Genomic DNA, 21745 nt, shown 5'->3' with positions numbered 1-21745 from the left:
AGCCTAGGCCCTGTTCTGACAGAGTGGTTCAGGCCTGCTGAGAGCAGAGGTAGGAGTTAAGAGCAAGACTGGTGGGGTCTGTCCAAGGTCAGGGGAAAGTGTGAACCAAGGTTTGGGCAAATGAAGGTGAACTCTGATTACTCAGCTTCAGACTGGCGCTTACAGGCCAAAGCCTGCCCAGTGCAGAATGGGGCCTGAAGCCACATCTCAATTCATTGTCTCTGCCTGGCCCAGGAACTGGGTCCATACCTGCCATGGGCCTGGGGCTCTCTCTGCAGATATTTGACCCTTCCCACTTTGATGCAGATTGCGCTTGACACAGCCACACTTTCCTGCCCTTCTCAAGAAGATCAAGGTGAGGTGTTCTGGGTGGTTAAGGAGGTGGGAAAATAGGGGAGACTCTGGGCACACACCTGATATTTGTGACCCCAACTTCCATATGTGACACCTTCAGCTATACCCTTAAATTTTAGTGTTTGTGGGAAGGAGACATGGTTCTGATGTCTCTGTGTACAAAACACAAGTGTCACTTCAGGGCACACCAGAGAGACTTTGTTCCCTCTGCTCTATCCCAATGGTTAGCAAACATTCACTGTCAGTGGGGCTTTCAAACTCAGGGTATTCTTGTGTTTTTCTCACTTTAGGAGGATGAATTTACATTATTAGGTACTCTTCAGTTAGGTACTCATGATTTGGCTCTCTGTTTGTTATTGTTGTATAGGAATGCTTCTGATTTTTGCAAATTGATTTTGTAACCTGAGACTTTGCTGAAGGCACTTATCAGCATAAGGAGATTTTGGGCTGAGACAATGGGATTTTCTAAATATACAATCATGTCATCTACAAACAGAGACAATTTGACTTCCTCTTTTCCTAATTGAATGCCCTTTATTTCTTTCTCTTGCCTGATTGCCCCAGCAAGAATTTCCAATACTATATTGAATAGGAGTGGTGAGAGGTGAGAGAGGTCATCCTTGTCTTGTGCCAGTTTTCAGGGGAAATGCTTCCAGTTTTTGCCCATTCAGTATGATATTGGCTGTGGGTTTGTCATAAATAGCTCTTACTACTTTGAGATAGTTTCCATCGATACCTAGTTTATTGAGAGTTTTTAGCATAAAGGCTGTTAAATTGTGTCAAAGGCCTTCTCAGCATCTATTGAGATAATGATCTGTTTATGTGATGGGATTACGTTTATAAATTTGCGTATATTGAACCAGCCTTGCATTCTAGGGATGAAGCTGACTTATCATGACAGATAAGCTTTTTTTTTGCATTTATTTATTTATTTATTTTTAATTGTACTTTAGGTTCTGAGGTACACGTTCAGATCATGCAGGATTGTTACATAGATACATACACGGCAAGGTGGTTTGCTACCTCCATCTGCCCCATCACCTATATCTGGCATTTCTCCTCATGTTATCCCTCCCCAACCTCCCCACCCCTCACTGTCCTTCCCCTAGCCACCCCCCAACGGACCCCAGTGTGTGATGCTCCCCTCCCTGTGTCCATCTGTTCTCATTGTTCAATACCTGCCTATGAGTGAGAACATGCAGTGTTTGATTTTCTGTTCTTGTGTCAGTTTGCTGAGAATGATGGTTTCCAGATTCATCCATTTCCCTACAAAGGACACAAACTCATCCTTTTTTATGACTGCATAGTATTCCGTGGTGTTTATGTGCCACATTTTCCTTGTCCAGTCTATCATTGATGGCCATTTAAATTGGTTCCAGGTCTTTGCTATTGCAAACAGTGCCACAGTGAACATACGTGCACATGTGTCTTTAAAATAGAATTATTTATAATCCTTTGGGTATATACCCAGTAATGGGATTGCTGGGTCAAATGGAATTTCTATTTCTAGATCCTTGAGGAATGGACACACTATCTTACACAATAGTTGAACTAATTTACACTCCCACTAACAATGTAAAAGTATTCCTATCTCTCCACATCCTCTCCAGCATCTGTTGTCTCCAGATTTTTTTATGATCCCCATTCTAACTGGTAGGAGAGGGTATCTCAAGGTGGTTTTGATTTGCATTTCTCTAATGACCAGTGATGATGAGCTTTTTTCATGTTTGTTGTCCTTATATATGTCTTCTTTTGAAAAGTGTCTGTTCATATCCTTTGCCCACTTTTGAATGGATTTGTTTGTTTTTTTTTCTTGTAAATCTCTTTTAGTTATTTGTAGATTCTGGATATTAGCCCTTTGTCAGATAGACAGATTGCAAAAATTTTTTCTGATTCTGTTGGTTGCTGGTTCACTCTAGTGATTGTTTCTTTTGCTGTGCAGAAGCTCTGGAGTTTAATCAGATCCCATTTGTCTATTTTGGCTTTTGTTGACATTGCTTTTGGTGTTTTAGTCATGGGGTCCTTGCCTATGCCTATGTCCTGGATGGTTTTGCCTAGGTTTTCTTCTAGGGTTTTTATGGTGTTAGGTCTTATGTTTAAGACTTTAATACATCTGGAGTTAATTTTAGTGTAAGGTGTCTGGAAGGGGTCCAGTTTCTGCTTTCTGCACATGGCTAGCCAGTTTTCCCAACACCACTTATTGAACAGGGATTCCTTTCCCCATTGCTTGTTTTTGTCAGGTTTGTCAAAGATCAGATGGTTGTAGATGTGTGGTGTTGCTTCCAAGGCCTCTGTTCTGTTCCATTGGTCTATATCTCTGTTTTGGTACCAGTACCATACTGTTTTGATTACTGTAGCCTTGTAGTATAGTTTGAAGTCCGGTAGTGTGATGGCTCCTGCTTTTTTTTTTTGGCTTAGAATTGACTTGGCTATGGGGTCTCTCTTTTGGTTCCATATGAAGTTTAAGGTGTTTTTCTCCAGTTCTGTGAAGAAGGTCATTGGTAGCTTAATGGGGATAGCATTGAATCTCTAAATTACTTTGGGCAGGATGGCCATTTTCACAATACTGATTCTTCCTAATTATGAGCATGGAATGTTTTTCCATCTGTTTGTGTCCTCTCTTATTTCCTTGAGCAGTGGTTTATAGTTCTCCTTGAGGAGGTCCTTTACATCCTTTGTTAGTTGTATTCCTAGGTATTTTGTTCTCTTTGTAGCAATTGTGAATGGGAGTTCGCTCTTGATTTGGCTCTGTTTGTCTGTTATTGGCATATAGGAATGTTTGTGATTTCTGCTTTTTAACATGCTGTTGGATTTGGTTTGCCAGTATTTTATTGAGGATTTTCACATCAATGTTCATCATGGATATTAGCCTGAAATTTTCTTTTTTAGTTGTGTCTCTGCCAGGTTTTGGTATCATGATGATTTTGATCTCATAAAATGAGTTGGGGAAGATTCCCTCTTTTTGTATTGTTTGGAATAGCTTCAGAAGGAATGCTACCAGCTCCTCTTTGTACCTCTGGTAGAATTCAGCTGTGAACCCATCTGGTCCTGGACTTTTTTTGGTTAGTAGGCTATTAATTGCTGCCCCAATTTCGGACCTTGTTATTGTTCTATTCAGGGATTCAACTTCTTCCTGGTTTAGGAAGGAAGGGTGTAAGAGTCTGGAAATTTATCCATTTCTTCTAGATTTACTGGTTTATATGCATAGAGGTGTTTGTAATCTCTGATGGTGGTTTGTATTTCTGTGGGATTGGCAGTGATATCCCCTTTATCATTTTTATTGCATCCATTTGATTATTCTCTCTGTTCTTTTTTATTAGACTGGCTAGAGGTCTATCTATTTTGTGGACCTTTTCAAAAAAACCTGCAACCGGATTTATTGATTTTTTGAAGGGTTTTTTGTGTCTCTATCTTCTTCAGATCTGCTCTGATCTCAGTTATTTCTTGTCTTCTGCTAGCTTTTGAATTGGTTTGAGCTTGCTCCTCTAGTTCTTTTAATCGTGATATTACGGTATTGATTTTACATCTTTTCTTGTTTCTCTTGTGGGCAAAGACTATCTCTAAACAGTCTTATACATATGTTTTTTACCACACTTAAATACAATAACCTGACTTTGAGGGAAGCCCTCTTTTGAGTATATGACAAATAACATTTGAAGACTTCCTGTATGTAGATTACAAAACACACTTGAAATAGCTGTTGAATTGGACATGTACACTCCAAAGTAACTGCTGTGGAAATCCTCAGGGGCTTCAGGAAGCATCCGATGAAAAGCTAATGCAAAGAATTACGTAAATTGTTAGTAGAAAAGCAGTTTTTCTAAATGAGTAATTATGTGAATTCTTCCCATGTTGAGTCCACTTTTACACAATGGTCATTAAGCAAACGTTCCAGAAAGTCCTTCTCCAGCACTGCTTTATCCCAGGATGAGAACTTCCTCCTAAACACTGGCTGTTAATCATGTTTCCACCACTAGAGGACAGGAGAGCATTCCTAAGCTCCATGTCTAGCCCAGAACTAATATTAACTCTCAGTGTATTCCATTCTATCTTATTCATTTTTAAAACTTAATTAACTTCATTCAAATATAGAAGTATTTATTAAGCCTATCTCTGTGGGTTAGGCACTGTGCAGCATGATGGGAAAACAGGAAAAAGGTACTGTCCCTGCCTCTAGGAGTTCATAGTCAAGGATAAAAATGTATTATACAGAAACATATTCTGTGCTCCAGACACACATCACTCCCTCATCCATCCTTTCACTTAGTCACTGAGTGGCTCTTTGAGTGTTTCTGTTCCTGGCACTGTCCTAGGCACTGGACTGACTATGGATGAAGCACAGATGCCAACTGGGGTCTTGAGGTGGGAGAGGCACAGCTGGAAGGGGGTGAGAGGCAGGTGGGCCCTGGACTTAGCCTTGAGGATGTGGCAGGCAGAGGTGGAGAGAGGATATTCTCAGCCATCTCCACATGAACAGGGCTAGGACGTGGGCTGGACAGGTAAGAGTTGGGTGAGGCAACAATCCAGGGAGGGCTTGGCTGCTACTTGGGATGCTGTCCCCACTGTGAAGAGTGTGGGAGAGTCTGAGCTGGTCTGTGGCTTCAGTGTGGAGGGAGGGCAAGCAGGGACCCAGAAAGTCCAGGTGAGAAGACTGAGGGATGGTAAGGAGGGACATTTCTGGAGTAGAATTAGAAGGCTACAGGTGCTGGTGGACAGATGGTAAGGGGGAACCAGGAGCCTGGACCATGGAGTGGGCAAAAGGTGGGGCAACAACTGAGCACCACCTACCCAGTGCCCTTCCAGGAAGCCTCCCCATTACCCTTCTGACTCCTCTTTCCCACTCATCCGGGTCTCTAAGAATCCAGGTTTCTGTGTACCCCTGCATGGACAGCGCCAGAGAATGAGCCTCTCCAACCCCACAGTGACCTGATCTAGGCTCTACACTGGGGAACCACACACCATGGAAAGTGAACAAACCATTGATTAACTCTACAACAATTCATGTGATTAAACTCTTCCTTAGAGCCATGGTCCTCCTGACAGAGGGTCACAGACCTGCTCGGAGCAGAGGTAGGAGTTAAGAGCTAGCCTTGGAAGACTGGCAGGCTCTATCTAAACTCAAGAAAAAGAGTGAATCAAGGCCTGGGCAAGAGGTGCACATGGCCTTTAAGGAAAGGATTTGGGGGCTAGGCACATAGAGGAAGACTCTAAATCCCCAGCTCAAGGGTGGAGATCAGAGACCAAAGCCTGCCTAGCTCACAATGAGGCCTGAGGCCATTTTTCAATTTACGGTCTCTGCCTGGCCCAGGAACTGCATTGGGAAACAATTTGCCATGAACCAGCTGAAGGTGGCCACGGCCCTGACCCTGCTCCACTTTGAGCTGCTGCCTGATCCCACCAGCATCACCATGCCCATGCCACGAATTGTGCTGGAGTCCAGCAGTGGGATCCACCTGCATCTCAGAAGGCTCCCTAACCCCTGTGGGAACAAGGACCAGCTCTGAGGTCCTCCATCTGCCATCCTGTCTTCCTGACCCCTGCTCCTGTCTTCTGCCTGTCTGCCCACTTCCTGCTTTCGATCTGCCCATGTGCCCTTCTTCTCACCAGTTTGCTCTCCTATTTCTGTCTTCCAGTCTGTCTTCCATTTCTCAATCACCTTTCTCCAGGCTCCCTCCCTGCTTATCTGTCTGTCTTCTACCCACCTGCATCACTGGCTCTCCATCCAACACCCAGTCTCCGCCTGCCCTCTAGCCTGTCTGCCACTACACCTGACTAAATCCTGCCTACTTGTCTGTACATTGTAGGCATTTTCTATTGCTACTGAAATAAACTACTGTAACGTTAGTAATTTTAAATAACAGAAATGTTTTATCTTACATTTCTGTAAGTCAAAGTCAGAAATGGGTTTCAGTGGGTGAAAAGTTGCAGACAGGGTCAACCCCTTTCAGGGGCTCTAGGAAAGAGTCTTACCCTTTGCCCTTTCAGCTCCAGAGCTGACTTTTTTTTTTTTTTTTTTTTTTTTTGCATTCCTTGGTACTGGCTCCTCTTCCTCTTTGAAACCAATGGCATTTTCAAATCTCTCTCTTACTATCCTCATATCTCTTTCCTTCTAATAAAGACCTTTGTGGTTCCATCTAGTTCATTCAGATAATCCAGGATAAGTTCACCATCTCAAAACCCATTACTTTCCACTTCAAAGTCCATCTTGATATATGCAGTCTCATAATAATGGATGCCATGCATTAGGATGTGGACATCATCTAGGGTCTTGATTCAGCCTAGCACAGTTCCTATCTGATTGTCATTCTATATGTTTATCTATATTTGTCCTTCATGGTAGCTATTCACAGAACCCCTCTGTCTTTACTCCTTTATGAAATAAAGTGCACAAGGTGCATGAGTGTCTGTATTTACTTAAAAGGAGAAAGAAAGAAGCCACCAAGGGGGAGGAAATAAGTCTCTCAGGAGACAAGTCTCTTCAGAGTAGGAAAAAGAGAGTTGGTATCTGCCCCATGGTGTAAAGACCCCAGAAAGGAGTGTCCCGGCTTACCCCACTTCATACAATCGCATGCTTATGACCCATGATGCCCACATCCTGCTCAGCTCCTCAGGTTTTCTTGGTAGTTTAGATTAAAAGGTTTTCTCTAGGAGATCAGAGGGAGAAGCTCACATCTATAGGGGAAAGATTCCAGGTCTCTATCCCATTCAAGATTTCACTTTCCTCATGCAAGATGAATCAGAGCAGGGCTGAGCTAAGGATTTCTCTTAGTGTGCTTTGTTTTAGCTATAAGAGAATACCTGAGGTTGGGTAATTGATAAAGAAAAGAGGTTTATTTGGCTCATGATTCTGATGGCTGGAAGGTCCAAGATTTGGCAGTTGAATCTGGCATAGTCCTCATGCTGCTTTCACCCATGATAGAAAGAGAATGAGAAGCAGCCATGTGCACAGATCACATGATGAGAGAGGAAACAAGAGAGAGACACCAAGAAAGCCACACTATTTTCAAGAGCCACTCTCCTGGGAATATAACCACTTAGAGCAAGAACTCACTTACACCTGCAAAGTATGAAGGGGACAATAATATATTTATGAAGGATTCATCCCCATGATCCAAACACCTCCACACTATGATGCATCTCCAAATGGTGTCACACTGGGGATAAAATTTCCAACAGCAGTTTGATCAAGGACACAATCCGAGCCATAGTGGGGCTGCAGTGGGCTTAGCAAGAAAGCCTTAGAGGTCTGGCATGAGGGCCTCTGGCACCAAGCTCTTCACAGCTCAAATGAGACTGAGAAGGCAGCCAGCCATTTTACCCACATCACCAGGCACCTGTCTACTTCCCTCATGTATGAGACCTGCATGCTCCTGAGGAAGCTTACAGAGTACACAGTTGTTCAGCAAGCACTAGGAGGAGCCCAGGTGGGAAAAGAGGCTGTCAGACTCCAAGCAGCTCCTCCCCACAGCACAGCCTCTAAGTGGTCCCCTGCCTCTCTGGCTGGCTACCTTGAGGAAACAGGAGCATCCTCAACCCTGTTCATACTTGGCAACTGCCTGGAGGCTGGTGCTCTTCACCCTCAGCCCTGCTTCATTACCTGGCCCCCGTACACTCCCATTAGCTTCACTAGGTTGGTGTCCCTGACTGCATCAGCCTCTCTCAATCCAGATCTTGCTTCTCTTGCTGGATCTGAGCACAGGTGTCCCTTCAATCCCTCCCCATTCCTAGCCCAGGGCCCTGGATGCCATAGAGAGACCTTCCTTTGCATGAAATGTGACATCTCATTCTAGTACCATGATAGGCTTCTTTTCCAGTTAATAAAGGGGGAATCTAAACATTCATTGATCAGCTAGAGTTGGAGGTAGAGGGAAGATTGGGCCAGGAGAGTGAGTTGGAAACCTCCTGAACACAATGGTTAGCGGGTCCCCCAGAAACAGGTGGTGCATAAGGCTCATGCTGGCCATGTTCACAGAGCCCAGGACACTGGACACTCACTCCCGTTACTACCCCTAGTACCTGAGTGAAAAGAGAGGTGAAGTGTAAAAGTGAAAGTCTCATTTGGATGGGAGAGATGGAAACCTGAGCATTACCAAGGAAGTTAGACAAGGAGGGGGACACTGAATATTCACACATAAAATAATGAAGATAGACCCTTATCTACACTATATATAAAGTAAAAAAAAAAAAAAGATAAAAAAGCTAAAAGACAGCCTACAGAATGGCAGAATGTATCCACAATCCAATTGAGAATATATGAAGAACTCCACCACTCAACAGCAAAATACAAAACCACATTCAACAATCAGCAAATGATGACAACAGACACTTCTGTGAAGAAGACATGCAAATGGTCAATAAGCTCCTGAAAATATGCTCAACTTCATTCATCATTATGGAAATGTGAAGGAAGCCCACAATGAGATACCACTTCATACCCTTTAGGAAGTCTATGATTATTTTTAGTGGAAAATAACAAATATTTAACAGAATGTGAAAAATTGGAACTCTTACAAATTGCTAGTGAATGTAAATTGGCATACCAATTTGGAAAACAGATTTGTGATTTCAGAAAAGATAAAAGCACAAGTATCATAGTATCCAGAAATTCCCACCTAGCTATATAACCAAACTAACTGAAAACAGGGATTTGAACAGATACTTGTAAGCCAATGTTCATGGCACCATTATTTACAATGGACATAAGACAGAAAGAACTCAGGTGTCCATCGACAGACAAATGGGTACACAGAATGTCCTACATACATACAGTACAATATTATTTAGTCACAAACAGGAGTGAAGTTCTGATTCATACTACAGCAGGAATGACCCTGAGAACACTATGTAAGTGAAAATAGCCAGACATAAAAAGACAAATATTACAATAAGTTCAGTTATAGGTAGAAGAATAGGCAAATTCATAGATACAGAAAGTTGATTAGAAATAACCAGGTATGATTCCGGTGCCTCCACTCCATCCCCCGCGGGTCTGCTCTGTGTACCATGGATGGCATTGTCCCAGATATAGCAGTTGGTACAAAGCGGGGATCTGACGAGCTTTTCTCTACTTGTGTCACCAACGGACCATTTATCATGAGCAGCAACTCAGCCTCTGCAGCAAATGGAAATGACAGCAAGAAGTTCAAAGGCGACAGCAGAAGTGCTGGCGTCCCCTCCAGAGTGATCCACATTCGGAAGCTCCCCATCGACGTCACCGAAGGGGAGGTCATTTCCCTGGGGCTGTCCTTCGGGAAGGTCACAAATCTCCTGATGTTGAAGGGGAAAAACCAGGCCTTCATCAAGATGAACACGGAGGAGGCTGCCAACACCATGGTCAACTACTACACCTCTGTGACCCCCGTGCTGCACGGCCAGCCCATCTACATCCAGTTCTCCAACCACAAGGCGCTGAAGACTGACAGCTCTCCCAACCAGGCATGCGCCCAGGTGGCCCTGCAGGCCGTGAACTCGGTCCAGTCGGGGAACCTGGCCTTGGTTGCCTCAGCAGTGGTCGTGGATGCAGGGATGGTGATGGCCAGGCAGAGCCCCGTGCTGAGGATCATCGTGGAGAACCTCTTCTACCCGGTGACCCTAGACATGCTGCACCAGATTTTCTCCAAGTTCAGCATGGTGTTGAAGATCATCACCTTCACCAAGAACAACCAGTTCCAGGCCCTGCTGCAGAACGCGGACCCTGTGAGCGCCCAGCACACCAAGCTGTCTCTGGAGGGGCAGAACATCTACAACGCCTGCTGCACGCTGCGCATTGACTTCTCCAAGCTCACCAGCCTCAACGTCAAGTACAACAATGACAAGAGCCGGGACTACACGTGCCCGGACCTGCCCTCCAGGGACAGCCAGCCCACGCTGGACCAGACCATGGCCTCGGCCTTCAGTGCACCTGGTATAATCTCAGCCTCTCCGTATGCAGGAGCTGGTTTCCCTCCCACCTTTGCCATTCCTCAAGCCGTAGGCCTCTCCGTTCCCAATGTCCACGGAGCCCTGGCCCCCCTGGCCACCCCCTCGGTGGCGGTGGTGGTGGCAGTGGCGGCGGCGGCGGGCCGAATCGCCATTCCGGGCCTGGCCGGGGCAGGAAATTCCGTGCTGCTGGTCAGCAACCTCAACCCGGAGAGAGTCACACCCTAAAGCCTCTTTTTTCTTTTTGGCGTCTACGGCAACGTGCAGCACATAAAGATCCTGTTCAATAAGAAGGAGAATGCCCTGGTGCAGATGGCGGACGGCAACCAGGCCCAGCTGGCCATGAGCCACCTGAATGGGCACAAGCTGCATGGGAAGCCCATCTGCATCACACTCTCCAAGCACCAGAATGTGCAGCTTCCCTGCGAGGGCCAGGAGGACCAGGGCCTGACCAAGGACTACGGCAACTCGCCCCTGCACCGCTTCAAGAAGCCAGGCTCCAAGAACTTCCAGAACATATTCCCGCCCTCAGCCACCCTGCACCTCTCCAACATCCTGCCCTCAGTGTCCGAGGAAGATCTCAAGGTCCTCTTCTCTAACAACGGGGGTGTTGTCAAAGGATTCAATTTCTTCCAGAAGGACCACAAGATGGCACTGATCCAGATGGGCTCCGTGGAGGAGGCGGTCCAGGCCCTCATCGACCTGCACAACCACGACCTCGGGGAGAGCCACCACCTGCGGGTCTCCTTCTCCAAGTCCACCATCTAGGGGCACGGGCCCCCCACGGCCGGGCCCCCTGGCGACAACTTCGATCATTCCAGAGAAAAGCCACTTTAAAAAGCTGCTGAAGTGACCTTAACAGACCAGAGATTTTATTTTTTTAAAGAGAAATCAGTTTACCTGTTTTTAAAAAAATTAAATCTAGTTCACCTTGCTAACCTTGTGGTGACAGGTGACAGCTCAGGCTCTTGGTGACTGTGGCAGCAGGAGCTCCCAGCCCTCCACACCCTGGGCCAGACCCTTGGGCTGTGCCTTGGTGGGGCCTATCGGGCATGGGGCCTACGGGTGGGCCCCCCGACCACGACTCGGCTTCCTTGTGCCTTAAAAAAAAAAAAAAAAACCTGCCTTCCTGCGGCCACACACCCACCCTGGGCGTCCTGGGGACCCAAGGGGCAGGGGTCACACTTCAGAGGCTCCTGCAGGATCATGTGCCTGGGGTGTGGCAGCAGCCTGCCACACCCCAACCCCCTGGCCCTCTAATCAAGTGATGTGATTTTGCCTGCCCTGCCCCCAGGACCTTCCCCTCCCCCCAGGCGCTGGCCCAGGGTGCCCACCACTGCTGTCAGCTGAGGAGCTTCGTCATAATCTCTGTATTATATTCTTTGCAGCCTAGCAATACTTCCAGTTGACCAAATATTCTAATCTTTTTTTCATTTATATGCAAAAGAAATAGTTTTAAGTAACTTTTTATAGCAAGATGATACAATGATATGAGTGTAATCTAAACTTTCTCGTGGTATTACCTTGTATGCTGTTTTATTTTATTCCTTGTCATTAAGTCACAGGTGGGACCCAGTTTCCAGAGAGCAGGCGGGGCCGCCTGGCAGGTCAGGTACAGGGAGCTCTGGTCCGATCTTGGTCCCAAGCTTCAGGGAAGGGGCAGGCACACCGCCGCCTCTGGCATCGCCTCTGGTTGCCTTACACCACGCCTTCACCTGCAGTCGCCTAGAAAACTTGCTCTCAAACTTCTTCAGGGTTTTTTTCCTTCAAATTTTGGACCAAAGTCTCATTTCTGTCCTTTGCCTGTCTCTGATACTGGGACCCGGAAGGCAGGTGCTGGTCTCCACTTCGCTGTGCTCTTCCCCTGCCCCTGTGCGGCCTGTCCCGGGGGCTCCCGGGATCCCCCCTTTCCGTAAAGGAGGGAGTAACGAGGGTGTAAATATTTATAATTTTTTATACCTGTTGTGAGGCACGAGGGGCAGCGACGCAGTATTTTATGGAGACGCAGATGTATATTTTGCTAGCAGCAGTTCCAGGCTCAGTATTGACCACGTGGCCTCAGGGACCCCACGCATGTTCCATTGCCATCCCGCCAGCTCGCAATGCGGAGAGAACCCACGAAGACCATTTTATAACCAGCTCCCCCCTTCTCTGTAGCCCTGCGCTCGCTGTAGAGGCAGGTGGCCAGTCTGTACCTGGACTTTGAATAAACGTCTTCTGTATCCTCAAAAAAAAAAAAGAAAGAAAGAAAGATATAACCAGGTACTAGGGGAAATCAGATTGGGGAAGTCATTGCTCAATAGTTACAGGGTTTCTGTTGGAGCAAAGAACATGTTTTGGAAATAGGTAGTAATAAGGTTTCTAAATCATTGTGAATTTCCTTAAAGCCACTGAATTGTACAATTTAAATTAAAGTGTCTACTTTATGTTCTGTATTTGTGACTAATTGTTTAAATTAATAGATATCAAACCATTGGATAGCTAATGAATAGATTTCATGGCATATGAATTTTATTTTATCTCAATTAACATGGTTTATTATTTTTAAGGCAAGGCAGGGAGGAGTTACACATTAGCTCCTCAGTGGGATTGTCCAGGAGGAACACATTGGGATTTATCAAGAAGGAAAGCAACCCACAGAGAGAAGAGAAGAGTGAGATAGGACAACTGCCCATTGGAGATTGGCCCAGAACCAAGGGAGGCTCCCCATTGGGGAAACAGTGAGTGAACAAGAGCCCCAGGACTCATACTTCTGCCATAGACCTTTGCAAACCTGAACACGAGAAATGCTCCCACCTCCCCACCACCCACCCCTTCCACTCCACCTCCACAACCCCACACACACACAGCCCACCACTGACATTTTCTCCCCTGGTCCTCCAGACTGACACCAATAGCTGCTCAGCAAAGCCACTGTTCAGGCCCGTGTGGAGCCCAAGGGCCTTGGACTCCTGAGCACTACTCCACCAGCTGCTGTAGCTCTGCCAACAGGAAAACCAGGCTCTCTTGCACACCCCCACGATAGAGGCTGTACCCACAGTGCTGAGGGGTGGACAGACTGCAGGCATAGCATCCACGATACCTCACCTAACAAAGCCCACTGACGTGGACTCCAGTGAAGCCACCCCACTCCCCACCTCAGCAGTCGGACCAGTGGCAGCTCTGCATTATCTGGGCTGGAGCTCCCAGAGGTAATGGTCATGCCCACCATTTATGCCACTGCTGCAGCCCCCACCTCTACTGTCCTCTGGCTGGGAGGAAGCAAGAAGTCTAAGGACTATCATGGGCCTTGAGAATACTGCAACTGCCTTACAGAAATGTGTCCAGACAGTTTTCCATGCAGGTCCCTGCCCCTGCTACTCCTCACTGGGCAGGTTTTCCAGACCTGGGTCCCCAGCACAGCCACCCTTCCCCGACGTGAGCACTTCGGTCAATCGCAGCTCTACTTTTCTCGGGGGAGGAAATCTCAGAGACGATCCACAGGCTCTCTGCCATTGCAGCTGCAGTGGAACTGTCCTTGCTGCCCTCTGTCTGGAGAAGAAAAAAATACCCTGATCACTTTGCTGGCACCTCTAATATGGCACAACCACTAGATGAAGAGGAGCCCAGTCTCTCTTCCCTGTGAGCTCCCAACTTCCTGCTCTTCACTAGACAGGGCCTTGGCTAGGATCCACAATGCAACCACCCCACCCCCAGCTGAATGCCTCCATAGGCACTAGCTCTGTGTCTCTCTGGGGTGGAGTTGCCAGAGGCAACAGATATGCCCTCTGCCACTGCCACTGCAGTGGTACCAACCCATGCTGCCACCAGGATGGGGAAGGAACAAAGAGCCTGAGTGCTTTACTTGTCCTTCCAGCACACCATAGCCACTCTATAAAGAAAAGGCCAGACTGCCTTTCCCACAGGCTCCCCACCCCACCATGTGTCCCCAGGGCCCCTAGGCTTAGACCTGCAACACAACCACACCACCTTGGTCTGACCGTTCTGATTGGCAGCAGCTATGCAATTCTCTGGGATGGAGCCCCAAAGGCAAGTGAAAGGTCCTTTGCCATCGCCACTGCCAAAGTCCCCATCTCTGCTGCCCCAAAGCTGGAGAGGGAACAAAAAGCCTCTGCTCACCCCAGGATTGTAGTGTGTATACGAGGAGTGCCAAGCTGAGAGCTATAGCCAGCACCTGAGTGGGAGGCAAGCCCACACCCTCAGAAGACTGAGAAGGAACACAGCTGCACATGTGAGGAAATATATAGGAGCTACATGGCTGAGCAAGAGCCTTCCTACTGGCCATTATGCTTAAGTACTATTAGAATGTAGCCCAAACTTCAACACCAAAAATACTTTCCTAATACCCCTCTGTGAAACCAAGAACAATTCTGCCACAAATAAAGAGCCTGCACAAAGCCTCGGCCCTCTGAAAAGAGCCAGAAACAAAGCCAACTGACTACACTACTTCACAGTTAAAAGAACATCAGCCCACACAGGTGAGAAAGAACCAGCACAAGAACTCTGGCAACTCTGGAAGACAGAGTGTCTCCTTACATCCAAATGACCACACTAACTCCCCAGCAATGGTTCTTAACTAGAAAGAAATGGCTGAAATGACAGGCATAGAATTCAAAATCTGAATGGTACCAAAGAACAAGATTCAGGAGAAAGTTGAAATTCATTCCAAGGAATTAAAGAAATTCAGTAAAATGATTCAAGAGATGAAACATGAAGTAACCATTTTAAGAAAGAACCAAACTGAGCCAATAGAGCTGAAAAAGCATGCTACAATAATTTCAATACACAACTGGAATTATTAACAGCAGAATAGACCAAGCTGAAGAAATAATCTCAGAACTTAAAGACCAGTTCTTAGAATTAACTGTCAGGCAAAAAGAAAAAAGAATTTTTTAAAATGAACAAAATCAGAGAGCTATAGGATTATGTAAAGAAACCAAATCCATGACTCACTGGCATGCATGAAAGACAGGGAAGGAGAACAAGCAAGTTAGAAAACGTATTTGAGAATATTATCCATAAAAAATTTCCCCAACCTCACTAGAGAGGTTGCCATGCAAATTCAAGAAATTTAGAGAATCCCTGCAAGGTATTATAAAAGATGACCATCCCCAAGTCATCAGATTATCCATGATCAACACAAAGGAGAAATATTAAATGCAGCTAGAAAGAAGGGGCAGGTCATCCACAAAGGGAACTAATCAGGCTAACAGTGGATCTTTCAGCAAAAAATCTACAAGCCAGAGGAAATTGGGGTGTATATTCAGCATCCTTAACAAAAAGAAATCCCAATCGAGAATTTCATATCCAGCCAAACTAAGCTTCATAAGCAAAAGAGAAATAAAATCCTTCTCAGGAAAGTAAGTGCTTAGGGAATTCATTACCACCAGACCTGCCTTACAAAAGGTCCTAAGGGGGTGCTAAACATGGAAATGAAAGACCATTACCAGCCACTATAGAAACACACTTAAGTACATAGACCATAATACTACAAAGTAAATATATAGCAAGTGTACATAACAACCAGCTAACAACGTGATGACAGGATCAAATCTGCACATATCGGAGGATCCAAGATGGCCGCTTAGGAGGAAGTCGGGATTGCAGCTCCGAGAGAAGGCGCAGAGGGTGAGTGGACGCTGCATTTCCAGACGAATTTTTACTGCCCACAGACCAGGAGATTCACAGCAGGAGAAGCCCCACGGGTCGCCAGCACCGCTGGTTTGAGTGGTGTGGCCGCTCAGCCTACGCCCTGGGGCAGGGGGCAGTGGCTTCTTATGCAGAGCGAGAGAGACAGAGTTCCCTCTGAGCCAGCAAGGGGAGCTGAAGCAGGGAGCCAAGCCAGGAGACCCCGGGCAAGGGAGCGCCACGAATCTCAGAGTCGCTGCTTCGGCTGAGGCAGTGGCACACAGGGCAGCAGATTTTAACTGCCCACAGACCAGGAGATTCACAGGCGGAGAAGCTCCACGGGTTCCCAACTCCGCTGGTTGGACCAGAGCAGCCGCTCGGCCTGCACCGGGGGCGGGGAGCAGCGGCTCCTTGAGCAAAGTGAACAAGACTGTGTCCCCTCTGTGCCAGCAAGGGGAGCTGTGGCAAGGAGGCAAGCCAAGAGATTACCGGGCAAAGAGGGCCCCTCTGGAAACACGGCTGAACCCGGGACAGTCCAGCTATGTGGGGGAGGGGCATCCTCCATCGGGAAACACCCTGCAGTTCCCGGGGCAATTTGCCGTAACCAAGACAACCCGCCACTACAGAGACTCCGTCACTACAGGGGCGGGCCAGCATAGCGGAAGCAGTTCTAACTACACCCACAGGACTGCAGGGAAGCTCACACGGAAGCTGGGCGAAGCCCAAAACAGCTCAGCGAAGCCTCTGCAGGCTGAGTGTGACTAGACTGCCACCTTGTGGGCAGGGAAAACGGTAGCAACACAGCTGAAAAGCATAAAGCACTAACCCCCTGGGCCAGAACACCTGGGGAGAAGAAAAGGGGGTTTATGAGTTCAGCTGCTGCACACTTAAAATTACCAAAATCAGAAAGACAGCAACTACAAAGTCGATAGGTGGATAAATCCACAAAGATGGGAAGAAACCAACGCAAAAAGGATGAAAACACCCAAAACCAGAACACCTCTCCCCCTACAAGGCAGCATAACTCCTCACCAGCACGGGAACAAGACTGGACGGAGAATGAGTGTGATGAAATGACAGAATCAGCTTTCAGAAAATGGATAATAAGAAACTTCTGTGAGCTAAAAGAACATGTTCTAACCCAATGCAAAGAAACTAAGAACACTGAAAAAAGACTTGATGAAATGCTAACGAGAATGGACAACTTAGAGAGGAATATGAGTGAATTGATGGAGCTGAAAAACACAACACGAGAACTTCGTGAAGCATGCACAAGTTTCAACAGCAGAATTGACCAAGCAGAAGAAAGGCTATCAGAAGTCAAAGATCAACTCAATGAAATAAAACGAGAAGGGAAGATTAGAGAAAACAAGGTAAAAAGGAATGAACAGAGTCAACAAGAAATATGGGACTACGGGAAAAGACCTAATCTACGTTTGATAGGTGTACCTGAATGTGACAAAGAGAATGCATCCAAGCTGGAAAATACTCTTCAGGATATTATCCAGGAAAACTTCCCCAACCTAGCAAGGCAGGCCAATATTCAAGTCCAGGAAATACAGAGAACACCACAAAGATATTCCTCTAGAAGAGCAACCCCAAGGCACATAATCATCAGATTCACCAGGGTTGAAATGAAGGAGAAAATACTAAGGGCAGCCAGAGAGAAAGGTAGGGTTACCCACAAAGGGAAACCCATCAGACTCACAGCAGATCTCTCAGCAGAAACCCTACAGGCCAGAAGAGAGTGGGGGCCGATATTCAACATCCTTAAAGAAAAGAACTTTCAACCCAGAATTTCATATCCAGCCAAACTAAGCGTCATAAGTGAAGGAAAAATAAAATCCTTTGAGAACAAGCAAGTACTCACAGATTTCATCACCACCAGACCAGCTTTACAAGAGCTCCTGAAGGAGACACTACACATAGAAAAAAACAACCAGCACCAGCCACTCCAAAAATGCACGAAATGGTAAAGAGCAGCAACACAATGAAGAATCTGCATCAACCAATGGGCAAAACAGCCAGCTAGCATCAAAATGACAGGATCAAACTCACACATAACAATATTAACCCTAAATGTAAATGGACTAAATGCCCCAATCAAAAGACACAGACTGGCAAATTGGATAAAAAGTCAAAACCCATCAGTGTGCTGTATCCAGGAAACCCACCTCACATGCAAGGATACACAAAGGCTCAAAATAAAGGGATGGAGGAAGATTTACCAAGCAAATGGAGAGCAAAAAAAAGCAGGAGTTGCAATTCTCATCTCTGATAAAATAGACTTTAAAGCAACAAAGATCAAAAGAGACAAAGAAGGACATTACGTAATGGTAAAAGGATCAATGCAACAAGAAGAGCTAACGATCCTAAATATATATGCACCTAATACAGGAGCACCCAGATACATAAGGCAAGTTCTTAAAGACTTGCAAAGAGACTTAGACTCCCACACATTAATAGTGGGAGACTTCAACACACCATTGTCAATATTAGACAGATCAACGAGACAGAAAATTAATAAGGATATCCAGGACTTGAACTCAGACCTGGAACAAGCAAACCTAATAGACATTTACAGAACTCTCCACCCCAAATCCACAGAATATACATTCTTCTCAGCACCACATCACACCTACTCTAAAATTGACCACATAATTGGAAGTAAATCACTCCTCAGCAAATGCAAAAGAACGGAAACCATAACAAACAGTCTCTCAGACCACAGTGCAATCAAGTTAGAACTCAGAATTCAGAAGCCAACCCAGAATCGCACAGCCTCATGGAAATTGAACAACTTTCTCCTGAATGTTGACTGGATAAACACTGAAATGAAGGCAGAAATAAAGATGTTCTTCGAAACCAACGAGAATGAAGACACCACATACCAGAATCTCTGGGACACATTTAAAGCAGTCTCTAGAGGAAAATATATAACAATAAGTGCCCACATGAGAAGAAAGGAGAGAACTAAAATTGACACCCTATCGTCAAAATTGAAAGAGCTAGAGGAGCAAGATCAAAAAAACTCAAAACCTAGCAGAAGACAAGAAATAACTAAGATCAAAGCAGAATTGAAGGAGATAGAGACACGAAAAGCCCTACAAAAAATCAATAAATCCAGGAGCTGGTTTTTTGAAAAGATCAACAAAATAGACAGACCACTAGCCAGACTAATAAAAAAGAAAAGAGAGAATAATCAAATAGATGCAATAAAAAATGATAAAGGGGATATCACCACAGATGCCACAGAAATTCAAACCATCATCAGAGATTATTACAAACAACTCTATGCACATAAATTAGAAAACCTGAAAGAAATGGATAAATTCCTGGACAGTAGCCTCCTCCCATGCCTAAACCAGGAAGAAGTTGAAACCCTGAATAGACCAATAACAAGGTCTGAAGTCGAGGCAGCAATTAAGAGCCTACCACCCAAAAAAAGCCCAGGCCCAGATGGTTTCACAGCCGAATTCTACCAGACATACAAAGAGGAACTGGTACCATTCCTACTGAAACTATTCCAAATAATCCAAAAAGAGGGAATACTACAAGGCTACAGTAATCAAAACAGCATGGTACTGGTACCAAAACAGAGATATAGACCAATGGAACAGAACAGAGACATCGGAGGTGACACAACATATCTACAACCACCTGATCTTTGACAAGCCTGAAAAAAACAAGCAATGGGGAAAGGATTCCCTGTTCAATAAGTGGTGTTGGGAAAACTGGCTAGCCATATGCAGAAAGCAGAAACTGGACCCCTTCCTGACACCTTACACTAAAATTGACTCCAGATGGATTAAAGACTTAAACATAAGACGTAACACTATAAAAACACTAGAAGGAAACATAGGCAAAACCATTCAGGACATAGGCGTAGGCAAGGACTTTATGACCAAAACACCAAAAGCATTGGCAACAAAAGCCAAAATAGACAAATGGGACCTAATCAAACTCCACAGCTTTTGCACAGCAAAAGAAACAGTCAATAGAGTGAATCGGCAACCAACAGAATGGGAAAAAATCTTTGCAGCCTACCCGTCTGACAAAGGACTGATATCCAGAATTTACAATGAACTAAAAAAGATTTACAAGAAAAAAACAAACAAGCCCATTCAAAAATGGGCGAAGGATATGAACAGATACTTTACAAAAGAAGACATACATGAGGCCAACAAACGTATGAAAAAATGCTCATCATCACTGGTCATTAGAGAAATGCAAATCAAAACTACATTGAGATACCATCTCACGCCAGTTAGAATGGCAATCATTAAAAAATCTGGAGAAAACAGATGCTGGAGAGGATGTGGAGAAATAGGAACACTTTTACACTGTTGGTGGGAGTGTAAATTAGTTCAACCACTGTGGAAAACAGTGTGGCGATTCCTCAAGGACCTAGAAATAGAAATTCCATTTGACCCAGCAATCCCATTACTGGGCATATATCCAGAGGATTATAAATCGTTCTACTATAAGGACACATGCACACGAATGTTCATTGCAGCACAGTTTACAATAGCAAAGACCTGGAACCAGCCCAAATGCCCATCGATGATAGACTGGACAGGAAAAATGTGGCACATATACACCATGGAATATTATGCAGCCATTAAAAACGAGGAGTTCACATCCTTCGTAGGGACATGGATGAACCTGGAAAACATCATTCTCAGCAAACTGACACAAGAACACAAAATCAAACACCACATGTTCTCACTCATAGGCGGGTGTTGAACAAGGAGAACACATGGACACAGGGAGGGGAGCACTATACACGGGGGTCTGTTGGGGGGAGGGGGGATAGCAGGGGGGTGGGTAGTTGGGGAGGGATAGCATGGGGAGAAATGCCAGATATAGGTGAAGGGAAGGGAGGCAGCAAATCATACTGCCACGTATGCACCTATGCAACAACCTTGCATGTTTTTCACATGTACCCCAAAACCTAAAATGCAATAAAAAATATAAAATAAATTAAAAAAAAAAATCTGCACATATCAATATTAACTTTGAATGTAAACAAGCTAAATACCCAACTTAAAAATGAGAGCACAAGAGGATGACTGTAGTTAATAATAACTTCATTGTACCTATACAAATATCTAAAATAATATAATTTTTATGATACAAAGGATAAATGCTTAAGGGGGATAAATACCTCATTCTCTGTGATGTAATTATTATGTACTACATGCTTGTATCAAAACATCTCATGTATTTCATAAATATAGACCCACAAAAACTAAAATTTAAAAAAGCACAGAGACAATATACCCAACTGAATGTCTTAAAGAGACCCATCTCACATGCAAGGATATCTATCTATTGGCTCAAAGAAAAGGGACAGAGAAAAATCTATCAAGCAAATGGAAAACAAAAAAGAACAAGGGTTGCTATTCTTATTTCGAATGAAACAAACATTAAACCAACAATGATCAAAGAGACAAAAAATGGCATTACATAATGATAAAAGGTTCAATTCAACAAGAAGATTTAACTATCCTAAATACACATGCACCCAACACTGAGGCATCTATATTCATAAAACAAGACCTCAGAGACTTATGAAGAGATTTAAATATATGCACAATAATGGTGGGACACTTCAATACCCCACTGACAATATTGGACAGATTATCAAGGAAGAATACTAACAAACATATTCAGGACTTAAACTTGACACTTGACTGAATGGGCTTTACAGACATCTACAGAACACTCCACCCAACAAAAACAGAATGTACATTCTTCTCCTCTGCACATGGTACATATTCTAAAATGGACCCTACACTTGGACATAAAACAATTCTCAACAAACTTAAAAACTAAAAGCACC

General features: G+C 45.0%; 2 protein-coding genes across 2 annotated transcripts in view; one reads left to right on the top strand and one right to left on the bottom strand.

The window, feature by feature from the left end:
- The window catches only part of CYP4X1 (cytochrome P450 family 4 subfamily X member 1), a 107457-nt gene that overhangs the window by 50406 nt on the left and 35306 nt on the right, over window positions 1-21745 (bottom strand). The gene's annotated exons all lie outside the window — the stretch shown is intronic.
- On the top strand, window positions 9242-11229 carry LOC105705110 (polypyrimidine tract-binding protein 1-like). Its single transcript, XM_012434766.3, is given in 2 exon segments — window positions 9242-10258; window positions 10322-11229. Coding segments are annotated over 2 exon segments (1620 nt in total). The 5' UTR covers window positions 9242-9357; the 3' UTR covers window positions 11041-11229.

The sequence above is a fragment of the Aotus nancymaae genome, unplaced genomic scaffold (genome assembly GCF_030222135.1).
Source record: "Aotus nancymaae isolate 86718 unplaced genomic scaffold, 86718_ANA_hifiasm-v0.15.2.pri h1tg000007l, whole genome shotgun sequence".
Taxonomy (NCBI): Eukaryota; Metazoa; Chordata; class Mammalia; order Primates; family Aotidae; genus Aotus; species Aotus nancymaae.
Note: the sequence above shows the minus strand (reverse complement) of the source record. Positions and strands in the feature narration are given on the sequence as shown.